The sequence below is a fragment of the Lygodium microphyllum genome, chromosome 23, assembly GCF_053477565.2.
Source record: "Lygodium microphyllum isolate KBCC chromosome 23, Lygodium_microphyllum_v1.1.10, whole genome shotgun sequence".
NCBI classification, from domain to species: domain Eukaryota; kingdom Viridiplantae; phylum Streptophyta; class Polypodiopsida; order Schizaeales; family Lygodiaceae; genus Lygodium; species Lygodium microphyllum.
Window position 1 is genome coordinate 128712794 of NC_141157.1, and position 24143 is coordinate 128736936.

The 24143-nt window shown below is 43.7% G+C and overlaps 1 protein-coding gene across 2 annotated transcripts in view; it reads left to right on the plus strand.

The window, feature by feature from the left end:
- The window catches only part of LOC148016737 (anoctamin-like protein), a 112103-nt gene that overhangs the window by 40400 nt on the left and 47560 nt on the right, over window positions 1-24143 (plus strand). For both annotated transcript variants that reach the window (XM_087663824.1, XM_087663823.1), the window contains exons 9-11: window positions 13221-13478; window positions 13590-13722; window positions 13845-13958. In XM_087663824.1, coding sequence (XP_087519950.1) covers window positions 13221-13478; window positions 13590-13722; window positions 13845-13958 — 505 coding nt within the window. The remainder of the gene's footprint in view (window positions 1-13220; window positions 13479-13589; window positions 13723-13844; window positions 13959-24143) is intronic.

The following is a 24143-nucleotide window of genomic DNA, read 5'->3' on the forward strand; positions in this document are numbered from 1 at the left end:
GAGCCAAAACTTCATACACAGTTCTTGGAACTTTACCAGTGAGCACATCCTCTCCAAACCACCTAGTGCTGTGTATTTGTGAGTCAATCTAGTATCTACTGCTTCTCGCATAGAAAAGGTGGGCCATGTGAATAAGACTCCCAAGTATGTATAAGAATCCACATACTCCAACTCCTCATATCCATATGTGAGTTTAGGTACTGATCTCCTACCCCACTGTGGTGTAGTATTAAATACCATCACCTTGGTTTTACTGAGGTTCACGGAAAACCCACTGTCCAATACATAGGAGTGTAATGCATCCAAGTGTCTTTGTAGCCCCTTTGGAGAGCTAGCTATCAGTAAAATATCATACAGAAGGTGAGGTATCCAAGTGTCAGCTAGTGGAGATCCTCTCTCTCCTCCTTGTGAGATATAATTAGCAATCCCATCAATGTACAGGTCAAATAATGTTGGAGAGAGGGGGTGTCCCGATTGCATCCCAATGTGAGGTGAATAGGTACTTAAAGGCCTTTGGGCATCCTCACTCTACCCACAACCTTCTCATACAATGCCAAAATACCGTAACTGAGCTCTTTTGGTACTTCCATGGCATGCAATCTGTGTATCACCCTATCTTGGAACACTGTGTCGAAGGCTGTTAAAGGCTTTGTAGAGGCTCACGAAGTAGCAGTAAGTCTATCGGCCATGGGCCCTTCCCTCCTCAATGATCACTTTGAGTATGAGGATGTGATCCAATGTGGAGAAGCCTCTTGTAAAGGCAACATGTCCCTGTGCTCTAAGATTCCACATCTTTGCCCACCTACGAAACTCATGCTCAAGGATGGAAGCATTTACCTTGGCCAATCCAACCATGATAGTCCGATGGTTATTGGGTAAAGTAGGTCCCTCTAACTTGAGGATAGGCACAATGGTGTTCATGCTCTAGCTCTTTGAGAGGCCTTCGCACGTGGCTTTGTTAAACATGTAAGCTAGGAATCATGCCACTAAATCTTTAGCATGAACTAGATGCTCGGCTATTAATCCATCATGATCACATGCCTTTCCTTTGTTGAGTGTGTCAATGGCGTCTCAGACCCTACTTCGGTAAAAAAGTGGTGGTCTTTGAACAAGGCTCTAGTGGATCAAGAAGAGGGGCCGACTCTCTACATTATAAAGACTAGCTGCATACTCCTCGCATGTAGTGTTAGATGTAATAGGTGTGGTAGGGTACTGCTCTTTGAAAAGATTCCAAGTCTCTCTAGATTCCGGGCTCAAGAACAGTTGATATAGGTCTCTCTCTAGTTGAGCCAAGAATATACTCTTCCTTTGCTTGGGAGGCGTCTAAAGAGTATTCATGCCTATGTGTGGATGGTGGACCCTAGATTGCTGCTTTGGTTTTGCAGCACTTGTCATCATACTAATAGTTTTGAGGTGTTACCTTTGTGTCACGGGGACGTGAAATTTTGAGATGCTCTAATCTTGATGATAACATTTGATTAAGGTATTAATCAAACATGCATGGTTGTTTAGCACATGTGATGCACATGGCGGTTATTTTGTGGTAAAAGGCCAAGGACCTCGAGGATGCAGTGGGTGTCAAAGGCAAAAGTTATAAGAAATTATACCTAATAGGTACTACTACCTGGTGTTAGATCTGGGTCTAAACCAATTTATTGGCCACTAATGTTGGTGGTGATACTAGAGACTAGGCATTAGTTAATTAATTAATTAATTAATTCTAGTCTAAGGGACAATAACTGCTCAAGGATACTTGGAAGACAAATTGGCCTAGACAATTTAATTAATGGTTGGTGGGATTAATTTTTTGAGTACTAGAATAATTATTAAATTAAATTTTAGAATTAATATTTTGAAAATTAATTTAATAAGCTAGATAATGGTGGAAAATGGGATTAGAAGGTTGCTACTTGGCAAAACTTGTCCATGCAAGTGGGAAAAACGTTTTTAGGGGAAGTCTATTCCAACCATTGTGAGAGAGGAGCATGTTGTTAGAGAGAGCAAGGAGAGGCTACTAATGTGATTTGCAACTACTAGGGATAAGTCCTACAGTATGTGACAGACGTTTGGAGCCCTCCAAGAGTAGGTGACAGCAACCAAAGGTCCTTTTGGTGCAGGTGCTAGTATATAAAATGGGACAACAGTCTTTCTGGTGGTCCTAAGCTGTAGATGATAGCTTCCATGGCTGTTTGAGTAGGGCAGTAGTAGTGTTTTACTGTTTCTCGTGATGAAACTCTGAAATTTCTCTCTCTATAGCATTCTCTCTCATCCCTTGGCCATCGCTCAAGTTATCTCAGCATTTTTCAGTAGTTTGAGCCATCAGAGGAATATATTTCAGTCAATCTCTCCTATAGGTGACAGCTTTCATGGTTGTTTGAGTAGGGCAATAGTAGCGTTTTATTGTTTCTCGCGATGAAACTCTGAAATTTCTCTCTCTATAGCATTCTCTCTCATCCCCTAGCCATCTCTCAAGTTATCTTAGCATTTTTCAGCAGCTTGAGCCATTAGAGGAATATATTTCAGTCAATCTCTCCTATAAATCCTAATTTACAGCAGAAATTAGGGTTTTGACATCCGCCTCGGGATACATGATCAGAAATGAGAGCCTAGGACTTGAACTCCAGCAGCTGAAATTGAGGAATTTCAAGGAGATTCAAGGGGCTGGCTAGCCAATATCAGATTTGGAGTTGAATTTGTCTTTCAAGGAGCAGAGTGAAGGCCAATCCCCAAGCAAACTAAGGGGCAAATTGGTATGGAGGCTTGCTGGTTAGTCTTGACAGCAAGAGGCACTTGGATTAGCCAAGGAGATCAGAGGATCTTAGTTGTGCTCCTTTTATTTGCAATATAGATAAAGAAACCGCAAGGCCACCGGTTTTCGAACCAATAAGGTGTCCAATGTCCAAGATTGTTAAGGTAATGTGTGCATTTTAGTTTATGCTTGGTTTTTATTTTCTGTAATTAAATGCTTGATCAAGTTTTACTACCCTATCCGAGAAGGAAGACTGGTTTCACTCTGCCTCATAGATATCTTCTCTCTCTCTCTCTCTCTCTCTCTCTCTCTAAGGTATCTCGGCTGTTAGTGAGTTGCATGATGGGTCTGCATATCAGTGAATTAGAGGTCAATCGTGAATGATAAGTAGGCATGGTCCACTGCAACTCTGAGGAGGCTTGGTGATAGTGAGAGGTCTTGGATGTGAGATATCAGCATCGATGAAGTAAGTACATAGTCTATTGTGCTTGCACCATGTTGATGAGGATAACATGCGAAGGTGCTAGATAGAGGGTATCTAATCAACCCATTAAGGATGGCCAATCCATGTGTTGTGTCCATCTCCACAATGTATCTTCTATATTTGGTGACTTCCCCTATATCTTGAGATGCCCTCTCTAGCTGTAGTTCTAAGACATCCTACTTTTGTAGCATCTCCTCCTTCGAGAACTCCAAAATATCCTCATTGGCGTATATTGGGATATCATAGGGGAAAAATAGCATATGGTGACATACAAAGTGCGCTCCTCAATACACGCTCTCTTTTGAGTCTCAATCTAAAATTCAAGGTGTGAATTGCAGCTATCTTGAAGCCGTATCCTCCTATATATGAGGTGCAGACTAAAGTTTGAGCTTCGAATGCAATTTTTTGCCACCAACAATTTGTTGAGACATCAAGCTCTACATGAACTAGTATCCACTACGTATCTTGGTTGAAAATAGACAAGAGGGGAGAGAGGTAAAGAACCCAAGAGTATACACACACAAGCATGGAGACTTGAGAATACAGAGAGATAGGGTAGAAATTTTATCCTTCTTTCTTCTTCTTCCACACAAAAGATCTAAGTCTATAGCGTGATAAAAGACTAATATGAAATTACTGCATGTATGTACACGTGGTTACTAAGTGTGAACCTACTAAGGAAAGAAGAGGTGGCACAACAAATGTGCCATAACCAAGGGTGGATTACATGGATATAGATAAGCTATAGAATCACTGGCATATCCTCATGTTGGTTACCTTGCATACCGGTGAGTAGTATCTTGCCACATCACCAAGGTGTGTAGTGGATGCTAATTCATGTAGAGCTAGACATCTCAACACTCTCCCTCAAGCTCAGTGTGAACTCCAAGCATAGTCTTGAAGAGTTGAAGTTTCTTATCTCTTAAGGTCTTGGTGAAAATATCAATAGCTTAATCTTGTGTATTGACATAAACAAAGTCAATATCGCCTGCTAGAACTCACTCCCAAATGAAATGGTAACAGACCTCTATGTGTTTGGTCCGTGCATGATACACTAGGTCCCTGGCCAACTGAATGCTACTAAGGTTATCACAGTAAATGATAACCTTCTTATCCATCTACATCTCCAAATCACCGAGTAGCTTGTGTATCAAGCTACCTCATACATTGTAATTATAGCACCTTTGTACTCTCACCTTTGTACTAGAGAAGGCGACTCTCGGCTATTTCTTGCTGCTCCAAGTAATAACAATACTACCAAAGAAAAATATAAAACCATTGTAGACCTCCTGTTTGAAATACTACCAGCCCAATCTGCATCTATGTAAACATGTAAGTCTAATGGTATTCTTGCACCATAGAATAAGGCATAGTCCAATGTGGACTTGACATAGCGCAATGTGCATTGCATTGCATCCAAATGTGGTTTTTGTGGAAGCTGCATAAATTGACTCTCTAAACCAATTGTGCAATTTAGGTCTAGCCTAATGATCGTCAAATAGATAAAGCTGCCCACAATCTTTTGATACATAGTAACGTCCTCAATCGAGTCACCCTCATGTGCACTAAGTGTAGTGTTAATATCCAAAGATATAAAAATAGGCTTGCAATCAGTCATATCATACTTCTTTAACATATCCAATGCATATTGTCTTTGTGACATCTATATACCCTTTGGAGTCCCGACTATCTCTATGCTTAGAAAATAGTGCAGCTCTCCTAAATTCTTTATCTCAAATTTAGTCTTGAGGAGACCCTTCACATGCTCAATCTCTATCTCACTATCACCCACAATGATCAAATCATCCAATTTGTGCTTTGCAAAATCTAGTGCTGACAAGGTATTCTACAATCCTGTCGTGCCATGCCCTGGATCCCACATGTATTTGGCTTGGTCATATTTGTAGACTACTTGAAATGTTTGTTGTAGCTCCTCCTTGAGTAGCATTGCTACTCCTCTTGACCCCTCGTTATTGTGGTTTTTGTGTGTCTTCTTCTTGTAAGTTGACTCCCATCTATAGCTTGTCACTCGTGGGAGCATAGTATGTGGTCCCTAGTGTGTCACCATGTGCGCGTGCGCGCGCGCGCGCGCGCACACACACACACACACACACACAAAGTATATTAACGTCTCTAAAGGCCAATGTGTCCTATAAGACCAAAGCAATACATACAATGATAGTGTGTTTCTCATTTAGAACGAGAAAATATGAAAAACATGCCTACAAGACTGAAAAATGAAATAGTGTCCTATAAACGAAAACATGTTGATGATCTAAAAATAAAAGTAGAAAAAGGAAACTCTCCATCAATGAGATGTTTGTTCTCTAAGGAGATGTATGTCTACATGGCTGAAGTCTTCGTATATGTCTCCTTTGGCATGTGTCTCTTGTGGTACTCAATGATGGCTCTAATTTGTTTGTGGTGTGGATGTCTAGGCCTTTGTCTGAGTGGATGTGGGCACATGGACTGCCTGAGTGCCACTGCTCTATCCAAAGGGATGTCTACAAAAGATGAGGTCCAATGATGTACTCCTATAGACTATGCGGTAGTAGTAGTGGTATGTGCTATACTTGGTCGTGTAACAAAGAAAAAGTCAGTGACCGCTCTCTATCTATGTGAGCCGAGTTGTGGGGGCCTTCTACTCCATAGAATAGCTACTCTATGCCTTTGGAGCTCTAAGAGGAAGAAACCCAAGCATCTCTGATTCTTAAACTGCATAATTCGTCTCAAGGGTTCAAAACCCTCTTGAAACAGATAGTGATATCTGCCTCATATATCATAATATATTGTGCATTGGAAGATATAGTGTTCCTCTTATATCTGGCTCTCTCTCACATAGCGGACATGTGTGTTCCTGTTAACTGAGAGTGCGCAAGGATCAAGATACGCGAGGTTGAGATATGCACAGTGAGAGAGGGAGTGAAATGCAGAGTAGAGAGTGAGGAAGAGAGAGCACAAGACTTGATGTGGGTACAATCACTAAGAGTACTGCTTTAGGCTTTTGATTGTGTGTGTGTGTAAAGTACATGTGTAAGGGTGCGTGCACACCTGAACACCATAAAAGGCACGATGACCCTTTATTCCCAACAACCTTCCACCTAAAGGCAACATGCTTGAAGGTAGAGGAAAGAATCAACTAGCTGAATCTATGTATGTACAAAGCTGAAATATACATATACTATCCAACCCCCATCATCTGGTGGCAATGAGCAAACTGCTCTGTTGGAATCCCTTCATGAGAAGGTTTGCAGGGTTATCATCTGTATGTACCTTGACAAGCTTGATGCTCTTGCTATCAAGTACATCCCTAATAAAATGATACTTCACCTATATGTGCTTTGTCTTTGGATGAAAGACAAGATTCCGTGCTAGCATGATAGCACTTTGACCATTAGAGTGGAGGATAGGAACCTTTGTGATGCCAAGCTCTCTCACTAGACGTGAAAGCCATAAAGCCTCCTTGCATGTCTCAGTGGTAGCCACATACTTTGCCTTTGTAGTAGACAATGCAACACACTTTTGCAACCTAAATATCCAAGAGATTGCTCCCCCTGTGAATGTGGACACATATCCTAAAGTAGACTTCCTACAGTCATAGGATGACCAACATAGTCTACATCCATGAAACCAACAACAAATGACTTTTGCTTCCCAAAGCACATACAAGTTCTTTGTGCCCTCAAGGTATCTCGTGATATCCTTTACTGCTTCTTAATGCTTTTTGCTAGGATATGCCATGTACATGCTAACCACTCCCATCGCAAATGCAATGTGAGGACGTGTAGCTACCATAGCATACATCAAGCTACCAATAGTTGAAGCATAAGGAATCTTGGCCATCTCAATCTTTCCATCATTAGATGTACAGTTGTCATCTGCACTAAATTTCACATATAGAGGTAACGGTACACCAATGGCTTCCCCCCCTCCATATTGAAATGCTACAAAACCTTAGTAACATACTCCTGCTATGACAAATAGAGAAGACCCTGCGATCTGTCCCTAAGTATATGCATGCCAAGAATATGATTGGCCTCATTAAGATCGTTCATATCAAAGCTACTGTGTAGGCTTTGTTTCAAGGAGTTTAGAGTATGCATGTCATCCACATACAAAACCGAGAGAATAAGGCTGCCATTTGTTGCCTTCTTGGTGTATAAGTACTGATCAACTTGAGACCTATGGAATCCCTAAGATTGCATAAATGTATTAAATTTATGATACCATTCTTGTGGTACCTGTTTCAGCCCATACAAACTCTTGTTGAGTTTACATACCTTTTGCTCTTTTCCCTTTGCAACAAAACCCTCAGACTCTTGCATATAGATCTCCTCATGTAGGTCACCATGTAAGAAAGCCGTTTTTACATCCATTTGTATGAGTTCCATATCTTCAGATGCAACCAAGCTCAAAATGGTCTACAAAGTAGTCATTTTGACTACAGGAGAAAAAATTTCATCAAAATCAATTCCATGTTCTTAGTTGTATCCTTTAACAAATCGTGCCTTGTACCTTGGCAAAGAACCTGAAGTGACTTTCATTTTGTAAACCCATTTGCATGGTAGTACTTTCTGCCTTTTCGGAAAATGCACCAAATTTCAAGTGCCTATTTTCATGAGAGATTCCATCTTTGACAACATAGCCTTATGCCATTTCTTGCTATATTTTCTGTCCATTGCTTCCTTGAAGCATGACGGCTCACCACAATTTGTCAATATGACATAATTGGTCACATAATTGACACCAAGAATAAACCTATCTGGTTGTCTTTGCATTCTAGTCAACCTACAGACCATTTTTGTGATTGTTTATAGGAATCAACATTCATTATGCAAATATTGTAGTTGTGATTGCTTTTACGATGAAGAACTAGGTTGCAAAAAGGTCTTCCCCAAACTCAAGCAAGGGTATGCCTCAAAAGGAAAAGAACATTGCATCACCAAGCAAGATAGGTTTATGGCATGCATGCAAAATTATGTGATTAGTATCCTTGCCCTGCAAAAGAGGTATGCATGTTCAATTAGTTTGTTTAAATTTGGCAAAAGAGTCATGCATGGAAACATGCTAGAATTAGTATGTGTTTACATTTGGCATACAACCCAAATCATGATTTGCTGGCTGTTTAGTCTATAAATTTGCATTAACAGCTTGCTATTCTATAGGTTCAGCATGCTGCATAGGTGGTTTTGGTTGTTCCAAAGGCATCCGTTCTTGCTGGAATTGTGGTACATCATGGACAATATCTTGCTGATCATTTTCAGCATTATTCCTTGCATTTTTAGAGCCATTTACAATAGGTATTTGCTACTGCCTAGTAGGCATTCTTTGCTCTCCTATCGGTACATCTTCTTGGAATACAACCCTTCTGATTTCCTCAATCTTTTCAGGTTGTTTGTGCATGCGATCTTCCCAGAAGATAACATCATTGCTGCGTATAAATTTCCTTTTTTCAGGTTTCCATAACCTATACTATATTTCACCCTCATCACCACATCCTAGGAAAATACATTTACAGGACTTTGGCTCAAGTTTGCTGTGTTCTTTCTTGCGAATGTGCATAAATGCTTGTAGCCAAACACTTTCAAGTGAGCATATGAAGGTGGCTTGCCCGACCACGCTTCTTGAGGGAAAACCCCCCGTTCCCCCTCCCCCCCCCCCCCCCCCCCCCCCCCCTTCTCCTAAACAAAAAAAAACCTTGTTCGGTGACCGACTAATTAAGTGTATATCTATCATAACAGTCTCTGCCCAAAATCCATGAGGTAAAGCAACATGTGATAGCATTGTACGGACTTTGTCTTGAATGCTTTGCAATACCATTTTGGGGTGGACTGTGAGGAGTAGTGAGCTCCCCTTTAATTCCTTTGCTGTCACAAAAGTTCTGAAAAGCTTTGGATACATATTCACCTCCATTGTCAGAGCAAAGACACTTTAATGTCTTGTTGGTTTGATTTTTCGCAAGTGTCTGAAATTTTTTAAATTTTTCCAAGGCCTCATCTTTACGACGGATTGGATAAATCCATACTTTGCATGTGGCATTATCAACAAAAGTAATGAAATACTTCTCTCTCTCCTAGAGATAAACCTGGCATTTGACATACATCTGAATGTACCAACTCTAAGGGTGAAGACTTTTTAGAGAGATTTTTTATGTGACATTTGAGTATGCTTACCATAAATACAATGATCACATTGTTCAAAATTAGCATACCTTAAAGACGGCAAATAACCCAAATGAGAAAGCACTTTCATTCTAGTTTGACTCATGTATCCCAACCGGCTATGCCACAAAGAAACACTTGGCTGCTTGGTTATGGTGGCTACATGGTCACGCACGCTAGATACATACAAAGGATACAAAGTATCACTTTTGGAGCCCTTGGCAACGATGTGGGAACCCTTAACAAATTTTCCATTTGCTATCCCTGAAGGTGGTGTGATAGCCTTCGTCATCTAGCTGCCTGGTGCTTATCAAGCTCTTCTTGAGCTGAGGTACATGCCTCACATTATGCAAAACAAATACAGAGCCATGCTGAGATTTCGATTTCACATTGCCAATACTTGCAATTTTACATGTCTAGTTATCCCCTAAGTGGACAACACCACATGCACCACCACTGTAGTAAAAAAACCACTCATGATATGGTGTAACATGAAAAAACACACATGAATCAAGTATCCAAGTGTGCATGTCATTATCAGAATCTACAATCAATGCATGTGTACTCGAAAAAGAAGCAAGGAGTATATCACTGTCATTGTCATTCTCATGAGTGACTACATTTACCTCCTCTATCTTCACACTGCTTTTCTTTGTAAGTTGGCTGTCCTTTTTCTCAGCCTTGTTGTCTTTAGTGTTTTTGCTATTGCCTTTCTCTTTGTTCAGTTGAAAACAGTCCCTTTGTAGTGTCCTTTCTTGCCACAATGATGGCACTCCACATTTTTGCCACGAGACTTGCTGCATGCTCTATTTTTAGCATTGGCCTTTTGCTGAAATCTACCCCTAGTATGCAATGTATTAGAAGACTTATTTGCTATATTATTTTGTCTATTGAGTTTTTCCATCAACAAAGAACTCTCCGCATCAGAATATAATAGCTGAGCATTTGAGTTACTCAAAGCTGTCTTGAAAGTACCCCAACTTTTAGGCAAAGTGCATAGCAAGAAAGTAGCCTTGAACTCATGATCAATGTGGAAATCCAAAGCAATCAGTTGACTGAAAATTGAGTTGGACTCATTCAAATGTACACACATGGCTCTAACTTCCTTCATACGAAGGTCCATCAGCTTTTTCAACCAATAAATCTTATTGGCTGCACTTTTCTAAGCATATAGTTCCTCAAGTCTTTGCCACATTTCATATGCAGAATTCAACTTCTCAATGTTAAAGTGCAAGTTGTCTAACACTGAGAGCTCTATGGTAGAGCGTGCAAGCTCATCAAAATCATCCCACTCTTCTTATTCCATACCTGCTGGTTTTATTCCCTTTGTTTTGATGGGCTTCACTTGTTTCTTTTGCAACAAGACAATGTAGCACAGTTTTCGTCATATTGCGAAATTGTGTGCACCCTCAAGCTTGATGTGCAAAAGGTTGCTACTATCACTGTTTCCAGCCATGATTTGCAGCACTAAATTGACTCAAATATCAGCAAATACAAGCCCAAATGTCACACAAATGACTAGGGTACGTGCAAGTACCAACCAAGAGTGAAAATCGGGAAATTGCAGAAATTTCAGATCCACAAATTGATTTCCAGAATTAGAGAATGTTTGCGGATTGTCCTTCCTTGGAGGAGGATTCGTGTGGTTGGTCTTCAGGGGAAGACCTAACGTCTGGACCCTTACGTGTTCTGGGAGGAGTTCCGGGAGTGGCGCCTATGGATATGGGAGAGCAAGCCACTTGATGAGCTGGAGTGGGACCCTGGAGAGTGGCTATGACCGGCCACTGCGGTTGCCAAGAAGCAATCGAGGCTCTTGGAATATATAGCCAGGATTGGCAAACATGTATTGATGCAGGAGGACATGGACTAGGCGCCTTCGCATAGCAGATACTGAGCGGAGCAGAACATCATGGATGCCTTCCGTTGGACTTTCTGGCTCCGCCTATGGGACTGTTGGAGGCCGAAGAGGGTATCATATTTCCTATGGATTTTGGCACATGGAGGACTGGCAGTGGGAAGTTGGCTAGCCCAGATGCAGAAGGATGGAGGGTGTAAACACTACCCATAGCAACTTTTAGAAACTCCAAAGCACTGCCTTTGGTCGTGCGAGGTGGCACAGCTTCTGTGGAGAGCAGCATGCCACATTTTCCATTGTTTGGCACCCAGCCTTGGATGTATCTCGTGGGGAGCTTTCTACTGGCAGGCACTCAGCCAGGGCCATCACCTTTTGTATGAGGCTAGTATGCAAGACACGATCTTCATCATTGAGGCTGGATCTTGCGCAGTGGTCAGCTTGGAAGCTTTACCCAGCCGCCAGGTACTGGAGCCCACAGCAGATTTCTTTGAGGTATGGGAGATCCTAGGGAGTCTTATTGGATGGCACATGTGGAAGGCACGCTATCAGGAGGTTTTTGGTAGGGAGAGCCTTTCAGTAGAGGTGACTTTGGTTGAGCTTTGGACTTCCATCATCCACTCCCTCCGCAGGCGGTGGGACCAAGTGCAGGGCGAGTCTCTCTGTTTTCACTTCTTGCGCACTTGGGGCGGCCAGGACCTGTTCTTCATGATGCACGTAGGTAGCCTCAGATGTCGATACACCCCCCCTCCATGGCTTCTTGCCCCCATCCCCCCCAGACCGCCTTGAGAGGCTTGTATACTTGATATATTTGTGACTCTGCATCAGCTCCAACTAGTCTGTCGAGCAGGAGCACTTCGTTGTATTCAGTTTTTTCTGAAGTAATACAATTAGCCACACTTTATTTGCCACCAAAAAAAGAAGCTCAAACGATTGAAGTGCATGAAGAATTGTGGATCAGAGTTCCATGATTTGGGGTATGAATATGTAAGATGGTGAGCAAGTGAGGTGAGAGAAAAAACTCGTTGTGACTGCAACAATTTTTGGGCTACATAAATTGTGATGATATCCAACACCACCCAATGCTTATGGGTTTCACCAACTTTCCCATCTATAAATCTCATTGATCTAGTGCATGTGTGGTCTCGGTGCTTGCCCTCACTATAATTTTTTGACTCTGTAACTGGTTTATGATATACAAGTCATATGATGCGAGTTATTTAGAGATTGTTGAAGCAATGATCTACAATGTGTTGGATAAAATATCAATCTGTTTTTAATGTCGTCCAGAAGAGAGCCCTAAAAGCATCCAATTATGAAAGAAAGATGTGATAATTATATCAAAACTTCACACATTGGGCAGTTCAGGCCTCCCTGTGGGCGATTTCTTCTGTAAACTGCTGGGTATCTTTGCCTAGTAGGAGAATGAGGATCCTTTTCATGGGAGGAGTAGAAAATAAATCTCTAAAACTGATTTGATTTTGTGACAACAAAATTATAAGCATGTCCAATAAACCATGAAGGGTAATTATAGTCAAAATGTATTGGGAAATTACCTTTATGTTACAAACCTTCAAACACACATGGGAGAGGTTACAGGGTGACTTACGGGATATGAGGAAGAGGTGAGAGGCCTTTCTCACCGAGTCTTTGTTCTGTATTTTACTTAACGATGTGTGCTGCTGAGATGTTTCCAATACCTTTTTAAATTGGAATGAAAAAGCCTGCTAGCTGTCCACTAATCTAGAGGGAGGCTGTCTCCAATTTTCATGGCTGATGGTCCTGAGTTTAAAGTAGTATGCATTTTTGTGAGCTAAGAGTTTTTTTTAATGCCTTAGTAGTTTATGATGACATTAGTTGTAGTTTAGGATACCATTAGATGTGTCTTGTAGATGGCATACTATTGTGTATTTGGCAACACTTGTATTTACTTGATGTGTAGTTGATGATGTTACGTGTGTGCTTATCATGTAGGTGGAATCAAAGCTCTAGCTTTAAACATGAAGCTGGCACTGATCTATCGGCATCCTCAAATGACGCTCTTGCACAGAAGATCCAGGGACTGAATGTATCTAAAGTTCAAAAGGAAATCTATCAAAAGGAGGAATGGATTGAACATTTTAGGTCTTTCAGAAATAATGCAGTTGTGATTGCAGGAATTCTTTGTTTACAACTTCCATTTGAAATCGCATATGCTCATCTGAGCTACATAATTAAATCCAGTCTACTCAAGTAGGTGTTCTACAAATACCAAGCATGGTGGATTGTTTATAATATTGTAGCAGCTGTAAGACACATTGAGGCATAAGTTTTGATTTCTCCTGTATTTCTTGTTCCAAATAGCTTCTTAGTCACAGGATTATATCTGTTATTAATCCAATATTTCACAAAACTTGGAGGGAGATTGGCTGTAAGGCTGGCCAAATCTGAGCATTACTCCAGCAGAGAGGCTGAGGCTGATAGTCTTATTTACAAGGTATTCCGTTCTATGGTAGTCTGGTATGACTCGTGGTTAAGGAGTTCCGATTAATGGAATATGCACTCTTGTGAATCTTTTTGGAAGGCAATTTAGCATTCATTTGAAGCTGGTGTTTGCAGGTGTTTGGTGTATATTTTATGCAGTCATACATTGGGCTCTTTTATCATGCACTGTTCCAGCGGGACTTCTCTATGCTGCGTCAGTTTCTTATTCAGCGTCTAGTAATTTCCCAAGTAATGTTTTGGTACCAAGTTTGGTTACTCCTTTTTGTTGTGTTTTGTGAATATGGATTCACAAAACTCATGGATACTACAAATGATTTGAGATGGGTCAGATGCTTAGATTCTTTCAAGCATTTATTACTATGTGCAAGTGAATGTATCTTGTGTTATAATGTGGAATGAGAATGGAAGATAGTTAATGGCACTCAAAACCATCTATAACTATTCTTACAACATATCCAATTCCTGACCAAGATGGGTGCGATGCCTCCCACTGTAACACCACTCAGACCCAAGGCGTCTACCTCGTGCATTATGATTTCATTAAGGTCTACCAACTGCACCAACCTCCTCCAGTACATACCAGATCCCCCTATGTCCATTCTGCAAAGAAATGCTCTACCACACAAAACACAAAAAAACAATTGTATTACAAACACACAAACTGATAAAGTACATAGTTAGGGTTAGGGTAACTAAGAGACAATAAACATAGTGAATAATAATGAATGAATACTGAATAGAACACAATGCTCAATGCAGCAAACGCACTTTGTAGTGAATAATACTGACCCTTGAGCTCGTGTCTCAAGGACTATGGCACAAAGTACGAGGTGGAGAGAGTGTCGTACTCTGACAGATCATGAAATCCAGCAAGGGAGCCTCCAAATGTGTCTGGCAGTAGTAAATGCAGCAGGAGGACGCTAGACCAATGAAAGATGAGCAGAGGACGGACAAGAAACTGTAAACATAGCACAAAATGATGATGTGGCAGGTGGTTGAAGACTCTGATCAAGAAGATGTAGCACTAGGGAGCTCCAAACAGTCTGGGCGGCAGCAGAATAGGCAAAACACAGCAGCAATGATGACATTTGAGGCTGGAATGCAGCAGATAAATGCAAAATCAAGCAAATTGGAGGTTGCCAGCTGTAGACGACAATAATTCTAGACCAAACGCAGTGTTTCTGGCAGCTTGCAGCCATAAATGCAAGCTCCAAGGTTTAGACACAGGAGCTGCCTTGATGACCAATAGGATGGAGATGGCTGGAAACAGTCCGAATCTGTGAGGAATGTCTGTGAAGCAGGCGCTTGATGGTACAATACAATGGTTGACAGCTTTGGTTGATATATCCTCCACATACGGGTTGTGTACAGCTAAGTTATGGCACCTACAAGTTGCAAAAACAAGATTGTGTCTAAGTGGAGGGAAGCATGGCTATTTTTAGAAAGTTTGGGTCCTTCCAATTAGGGTTTGTGCTTATGGGATACAAATATTCTCTAGAAACGCATTTCTTTTTAATAAAAACGTTAATTGATTAATTAACTAAGTTTTGGAGCTGTTTTAATAAAATAATGTATTTGTAGCTCAACAGCCCCTCCCAGGCTTAAATTTGGAACCGAAAAGGGATTGTAGTAGCCCAAGACTGAATTTCCTTTTCTTTTCCTCAAGGTGTCCTACGCCAAAGCAACAAAGAGTGCATGTCAGCTGCCCTGTGACCTATCAAGACCATAGAGGCGATGGTTATCTTATCAAAGAAACACCCCAGAGAGGCCAAGGCATCGGAAAAAGAGCCCAATGGCCTACCATGACTTGCAAAGGCGATGGAACCATAATGAACTTTGTTTTTTTTTTTTTGGGTGTTAATTCATCCTATTGAGTAATTTGTACCCATGGGGGAGATTAAAGGGATGGTAAGACCTAAGACCTTCACAAAACAAACAAGCTATCCCAACTACCACCAGGTGTTAGTGACGAAGAAATCTATGGAGGATATACAGGGGAGTAAAAAAGATAGGTAGAAACAAGCTAAGTAAGTTGAGCAAGCAAAGCAAGCAAGGGAGATTGCCCTTGGAGATTTCCATGAATATCTTGGATCTAGAGTTAACTACTCAAAATACTGAAAAGGGATCAATGCTCACATATGTATGTTTACAAGAACAGAATGCCGATGCATTGGAATTATGCAAGAGGAAATGTAGGTAAATATACTTATGCAAAGTGCTATGCAATGGTGCCACTTGGACACAACGGAATTATTCACTTGTGCAAGAGTTCTTTTACAATCATGGTCATCTAAAGGATGCGGACAATGATATAATGTACAAAATAATAAATGTCTTTGAAACCCCCATGGTGCGCCCGAGGGCTATCATGGGGGAATGAAGCTCACCGTCCAGGTCGGCAGCGAAGCGTATTCGCATGCTTCATAGCTCCTCTTCCTCATCAACAGCTTCCACATTGAACAAATGTCTGTTCGGTCAATCAGAGGTATCCCCATGAGTGTACATCTTGCATCTTGGAATGTGAACAGCCTCCGCTATAGTGGAGCACGTGGTTTCAGGAAGTTGATTGTTTGGTAAGAGCTGCAGCCTGCCCTTGCCGGACGGATCGACATCTTGTTTATACAAGAGCACAAGCTCACTTCCGCCTAGGCCCAGTGGGTAGGGAAGGTACTTTCGGGCGGTTCACACGCTTACTGGGAGTACGCCATTGGTGCCCACGGCAGGAGTGGATGCGTATGCACCTCTATTGGCCCGAGCCTCACCGCCTGTGTACGAGACTACCGGACGATCCTAGCAGGGAGGGTTCTATGGATTAGATTGGATATTGGGGACTCCTGCCTTGGAGTCCTCAATGTCTATGCCCCTATTGAGGTTAGGGCACGCAACAGGTCCTGGGTGGAGATCGCAGCAGGACTCCCAGAGGTGGACTCCTGGATCGCTGGAGGAGACTTCAACAATGTGGAGGCCTTAGAGGACCAGTAGGGTAGAGCCAGAAACTACCAAGGCATGGTTGGGGAGGAGCAGGAGGCATGGGAGGTCTTCCTAGTGGAAGTAGGAGCACGCGATGCTTGGAGAGACACAGCTTTCCATAGGAGGGAGAGAGCATTGGATTTCCCTTGGGGATACAGGCGCCTAGGTGGAGTCTTGCTGGAGCAGCTGGACAGGTTCTGTGTGGGGGAGTGGGGATGCTCTCGCAGAGGCGAAGTAGGGCAGTTGGCGGGCACCACTTTGTCCGATCACTGTCTGGTTCTCCTGACACTTGACCCCACACCATCTGCCCTAGACACACAATTGTGTTGGATCCCTGACTCGATCTATAGGAGGGAGGAGGTGACGAGACAGATAGAGCAGGTTTGGACCAAGGAGTGGGGCAGGAGGGACCCTGTAACCAGCCTGTTCACTGGAAAGGGCGGTAGTGTACAACCAAAATACAGAAATGCTTTCACCCAATTTATAGTCGTCCACTTTACCTGAACTTAAAGACACAGAAGCAAGAAGAAATACAGGAAGCTAGAATGCTCCTGTTGCATCATAGACACCCTGTTGGCCCCTAAGTCAGGCGCCCCTTGCGGTATTTCTTTATTCATTAACAAAGGGATAATCCCACAATAACCTACCTACAAGCTGTCCCTGTACAAAGTGGAGAAGGAAACACAGTTCCAACCCGATTTCGGCACCATAACGGCAGTACAACTTGACCTGGTCATTATACCTACTCAATTGGTGCCTCCATACACCTAAACACACTCAATGAAGTGCCTGGTAAGAAATTCAGCACGCTGCATTTTCTGGTTTTTGTCTTTAAACTGCTCCAAAATACATGTATAGTGTCCCTAGAGCTTCCTTGAAGCTTCTGGAGCAAATAGACACCAAAAATGTCCAAAAACCCAAACCTGCAAAAATATACAGCAGGCTGTAATTTCCTGTTTTGGGCCCTGTTTTACCTGCCAATTACTTGTGTGCATAGCCAGCGGGCTCCCACACCTTATGGGCCACTTGCCCTTTGAATCCTGCGAGATTTCATGCGAGAAATCTCAGGAAAACAGCGTTTTCCACACAAGTATCTGCTTGGGAATGCAGTTAGCAAACCCTGTACCTATTCAAGAGGCTCTTGCCTCGGCAATTATGCATAACAGTACAATTATTGACCCAAAACAAGTTGACCAAGAGGGGAAACTCTGCCCAAGTCTGAAACTTCTGATTGGAGTGCAGAATTGACCATTTCAGCCTGCTGAAATTACTGGTTCAGACCTGCAACTCTGCTGTAATCACTGGTTCTGACCTGCAATTTTGCTGTAATTACTGGTTCAGACCTGCAATTCTGCTGTAATTACTGGTTCAGACCTGTTTTGAAACCTGATTACAACTCTTACTGTTCCCTGTACTATTCAGCCCTCTGTAATTACTGGTTCAGACCTGTTCTGAAACCTGTTTTCAGTTCACACTGCTCCCTGCACTGTCCTGCATCATTTGGGCCAAATGCCCCTTGATTCTGGCATCAATTGGGCTCTGAAATAACCTCTGAACAGTCCAAAAACAGTACTGATTTAGTGTTGTTCCAGACACCTGCTTGGTGAGGTTAACACCCTCACCTGTCCCTGCTGGGAACTGCAAACAACTGCTCCTGTTCTTGGACAAAGGAGGCTCTTGCCTCATGCAAAAACAGCATATTCCACACAGCTGTACCTGAATCAGAAGAAAGGCCCTTGATTCTGCAGCATAACCATACTGTCAGGGGGGGAGAGAGAGAGTAGAGAGTAGGCTCAAGCCTTTGTGCATCATTGACAAGGAAGACCAGCTCTCAAGAGCTCTCCATCTGTAGCAATCCATCTCCCTTTCACAAAAATGAGTCCCCCCATGCATTGAAACTCGTTTTTGTGCTGCCCTCTCTCTCTCTTCTGGGAATTTATGCCCAAATTGTGACACATGGCATACATGTAACAATTTTCCTGTTTAAACCTTTCGGTCTAAAATTCTCCATCCTCGGTTCAAAATTTGACCTCGGCACAGACCAGAGGATTAATCCGCGTACAAAAACGAAGATAATGACGCGAACACATTCTGGGGTCCAAAAATAGTAACTCCCTAAATTTTAGGAGTTGCTTCCATTGCATCCCACTAGTCTTCTGACCATCTTTGCAGACTATAGCTACATCCAAATTTGTAATGCAGCTCAACTGAAAGTGAATTTCCACTGATGACCCCACATAGATTAATCTCTTGAAGATTTGTCCATCTTCACTTTGAACTAGTCTCTTCCAGGCTAGTTCTTCAACACACTTGTCCATATACACTTTCACAAGTCTCTTCCAAACTTGTCAATCTACAGTGCCATCAGTCTCTTCCAGATTTATACTGGACCTTAACTGTCCAGTCTTGACTCACTGAACATTCCTGTCCATTTCACATACTGGCCATGCAACTCAGGCGTTTAGATTTCAAGAGGGATCCTTCCAAAAAGAAAAACCAAATAAGATATGTAATAAAGAAATCAACAAAAAGGTAATAGTTGTCACAGTCTTGTGACAGACCCGATCACAGAGGAGGTTGTAGAGGCCCTAGCCGAGTCGAGCAGAATCTGCCAAGAGGTAGCTATATAGGCTAGATAGCAGAGCTGGGAGGAGGAGAGAGCACTCTGGCGGGACCTTTGAGCCACGCAGAAATTATTACAAGAGGCACTAGGGGATCCCACCCTCCACGCACAGAAGGTGCGCGCACGAGCAGCCATTGCTAGGCTAGACAAGCGCTCGGAGTTCTCTTTCCGCACCTTAGTAGCTTTTTGGGCGCAGAAGGGAGATACGATGTGCAAGGAGTTTTTCCAAGTGCACCAGCCTCGCTCCTCATGAGAGTAGATACGTAGCCTTCAAGATCAGTATGGTAGGACTCGTTCTAGCCTAGATGAGGTGATGGAGATCGCCACCAACTAATACATTCGCCTGTTCTAGCAAGAGAGAGCCTCAGCTAGAGGGCATCGATGTAGACAGCAGGTTTCGGATCACATCTCGTCCCCCATCTCGAAGGAGATGGGACGCTCCCTTCTAGCCCCCTTCACGGAGAAGGAACTAGAGGAGGCTTTCATACACAGGACAGGCAGAAATGCTTGGGAGAGGATGGCCTATCTAAGGCCTTATTTACTACATATTGGGAAGTAGTGAAGGACCCGCTGCTGATGGCCTTTCAGGAGATCTTCACTTCAGGACAGATGCCAGGGAGTCTTTCGGTAGGCCTTATCAGTCTTCTCCCCAAAGGGGGGGACCGATTGGAGCTTTCCCAGTGGAGACCGATCACCTTATTGTCAGTGGCCTATAAGGCACTGGCAAAGATGATTGGTAGGTGACTACGTCCCATGCTTCCAGACATCATCCATCACACACAAACAGGCTTTGTTTAGGACAAGAGCATCCTGGACAATGTATTCACCTTCTTTGAGGCGATAGAGTGGGCTTAGCACAGTGGGCAGAGACTGGCTGTACTACTCTTGGATTTTGAGAACGCTTATGACATGGTGGACTGGGACGTCCTAGAGGGCATCATGGTGAGGCTGGGTTTTCTCCAGGCTTGGATTCGCGGGGTCTCCACACTTTACAGATCAGCCACCAACAGGGTTCTCATAGGTGGTAGGCATGGGGAGGAGTTTCGGCTGGAGAGATTGGTACGACAGTGTTGCCCCTGGCCCCATACCTGTTCCTACTCTTTGCAGAGGCGATGTCGCATTTCTTCAGGTCATGTGTGAGCAGATTACGCGGCCTTCGACTTCCAGTGAAAGAGGAGACTGAGTTGTTAGACTCAGAGTATGCAGATGACACAACACTCTACATAGAGGACGATGAGCTGATGCTGGAGAGAGTGAGGCTGGCTCTTGAGGTGTTCTGTCTTGCAGCGGGAGCGAAAATCAACTGGCGAAAGTCGGTTGGTTTCCTCACAGATCTGGACTTTAGTATGGAATGGGCCGTCCACCTGGGATTTAGATGGGTGTGCAGAGGGCAGACCGTCCGGTACCTAGGGTTCTAGGTGGGACTTGACATCACCCCCGCTCAGCAGTTTCTTCCTGTTCTTGATTCTATTTGGAGGAAGCTGACCTACTGGAGCATGGCTCGCCTCTCACTAGCCAGCTGAGCGCCGGTGGTTAACCAAGTTCTTCTAGCAACGGCCTGGTATAACACCTTGTGTTGGTGCTGCTCCTCATCTTGCGTAGTGCAGCTTGGCCACCTAGTGCGGAACTTCCTTTGGTCAGGGTCAGATGGCTCTAGGGATTCCAAGGCCAAGGTGGCGTGGGCGACCATCATATGCCATCGGTCAGAGGGAGGGCTCGGGATCATAGACCTAGGGTATTAGAGTATGGCTCTCTTGGGCAAGCTAGTTGTTTGTGGCCTCATACCAAGCGGGCAGACCTGAAAGGTTTTATTGCAGGAGGGTCTTCAGGATTGTAGACCGAGGCTTAGCGGTGACTAGAGGCCGTCCCTGAGATGGATCTTCATGTCCGCCCCCATATCACTTCCACCCAGATCACCTTTCCTACGCAGCTTACTCCGTGTGTGGCAAGGCCTCCGTAAGGCCCTAATCCAGAGCCCCCCATGCTGCCAGGAGGAGATAGACCGTCAGCCGGTGATCTGGAACCCCCAGGTCAAAGATCGGAAAGGGGCATAGATTGGCGAGCGCCCCCACATCGAGTGGGCTAGTTGGGAGATCGTCCCGGCTCATACCATCAGGACATGGCAGGAGGTGTACAGGATGGTGGACGAGGAGGTGCTGCAGCGAGTATTAGGCTGCCAGAGAGGAGTGGAGTTGAGGAGAAGGGAGATAGACCTAGCAATACCTCTGGAGTGGCTTGCTCCCCCGATATGAGTGCCGATGGCTAGGTTTTCATCAGCAGGCATCCCTCTACAGGCGGCAGGTAGAGTGGGCGGCATCCTGCAAGGGACTTTTTTCACCGTTCAGGAGGGGGGGCGTCTGGCCCTTGACAGAGGGCAGTAGGATGAGGGGATAGTTGCCCTTTTGTGGAGGAGGATTCGGGTAGTAGGCCTTTAGGGGAAGATATGGCTACTGAATCCCTATGTTTTTTGGAAGGATCTCAAGGAGTGGTGCCTTTGGATCTTGGAGGGCAGACCACTTGATGAGCCGGAGTGGGATCCGGGAGAGTGGCTATGGCCAGCCAGTGCAGTGGCCAAGAAGCCATTGAGGTTTCTAGAGTACACTGCCAGGATTGGCAGACACGTATTGATGCAGGAGGATATGGATTGGGCGTCGTCACGTAGCAGGCACTAGGCGGAGCAAAGCATCACAAAGCCGTTCCGACGACGGACCTTCTGGCGCCGCCTATGGGATAGCTGGAGACCGAGGAGGGTATCATATTTCTTATGGATGGTGGCACATGGAGGCTTGGCGGTGGGAAGTTGGCTTGCCCAGATGTAGAAGGAGGGAGGTTGTAAGCGTTGCACACAGCAGCCTTTGGAAAACCCAAAGCACTGCCTTTGGTCATGTGAGGAGGCGCAACTCGTGTGGAGAGGAGTATGCCGCATCCTTCGCCGTATAGCACCCAGCCTTGGATGTATCTCATGGAGAGCTTTCTGCTGGTAGGCAGTCAGCCAGGGCCGTCACCTTTTGTATGAGGCCAAGTGCAGGATGAGACGATATTCATCATCGAGGTAGGGTCATGTGCAATGGTCGGTTTGGAGACTGTACCCATCCGCCAGGTATTGGAGCCCACAGCAGACTGCTCTGAGGTATGGGAGATCATAGGGAGTCTTATTGGATGGCATATCTGGAAGGCGTGGTGTTAGGAGGCTTTCGGCGAAGAGAGACTTTCAGTACAGGTGACCTTAGCAGAGCTTTGGACCTCCATCATCCACTCCCTCCGCAGCCGTTGGGATTAGGTGCAGGGCGAGTCCAGGGCGAGTTAGAAGTTCCGTTGTCATTTCATGCGTACTTGGGGCGGCAAGGACTTGTTTTTCGTGATGTATGCAGGCAGCCCCAGATGGCGATACAGCCCCTCTCCATGGCTTCTTGCCCCCATCCCCCCCAGACTTCCTTGAAAGGCTTGTATACATGATGTATTTGTGACTTTGCATTAGCTCTAGCTAGTCTGTTGAGCATGAGCACTCCGTTGTAATCAGTTTTTTTTAGTAATATAATCAGCCACATTTTATTTGCAAAGTAAATGTCTTTGAAGCAATAACTTGAATCAAAATCCAATCACTCTCAAGTGGAGGAAGCCAGCTCCTCTTAATGTGGAAGAAAAAACCAAGAGGAAATCACCCTCGTTGTTAGTCCAAAGCAGTAGAAGAGAGTGTACCCATGCCAATCTTGGGTAGCAATTACTGCAAAACCGTTCACTACCTTGATCAATATGTCTACAAAATTGGTTGATGAAGACACGAATTCTAGACTGATGGTGCCTAGCTCAACCTTGTGGTAGCTGATGTGCAATAAAGGTTCGATGTTCAGCAATGGCAATGGCGAAGAGAGAGAGAGAGCAAATGCTAAGGGTGTGTTCACAACCAAGCACGTATAAAAGGCATTATTCCCAACAATCTCTCATCTAAAGGCAGCGTGGCTTAAGGTTGAGAATAGAATTTGCTAAGTCTAAGTATGTACAAAGCTGAAATACATATACTATCCAACTCCCATGATTTGTTAGCAATGATTAAATTGCTTTGCTAGAAGTCCCTTTGTGAGAAGATCTGCAGGATTATCATCAATATGTACCTTGACAACCTCAATGCTTTTGCTGTCAAGTACATCCCTGATAAAGTAATACTTCACCTATATATGCGTCGTGTTTGCATGAAAGATGGGATTCTGTGCTAGCATGATAGCACTCTTGACTATCATAGTGGAGGACAGGAGTCTCAGTAATGCCAACCTCTCCCACCAGATGCGAAAGCCATAAAGCCTTCCTATATGCCTCAATGGTTGGCAGCCACATACTTTGCCTTTGTAGTAGACAATGCAATACACTTCTATAGCTTGGAGATCCAAGAAAATTTTCCCCATGTGAAGGTGAATTCATATCCTGAAGTAGACTTCCTATCATTAACATGCATATCCATAAAGCCAATGACAGATGCTTTTTGCTTCTCAAAGCAGATGCACAAATCCTTTGTGTCCTTAAGATATCTCAGGATACCTTTCACTACTTCCCAATGCTTTCTACCAGGATGTGCCATGCTCTTGCTAACCACTCCTGCTGCAAATGCTATGTAAGGATGTGCAACAACCATAGCATACATCAAGCTACCCACAGCTGAAGCATATGGGATCTTGGCCATTTTAGCCTTTTTATCATTTGATCTAGGACTGTCATCTGCACTGAGTTTCACATATGGAGGCAATGGTACACTAATTGCTTTTCCCCCCTCCATATTGAAACATTGCAAAATTTTGGATACGTTCTCTTGTTGTGACAGATAAAGA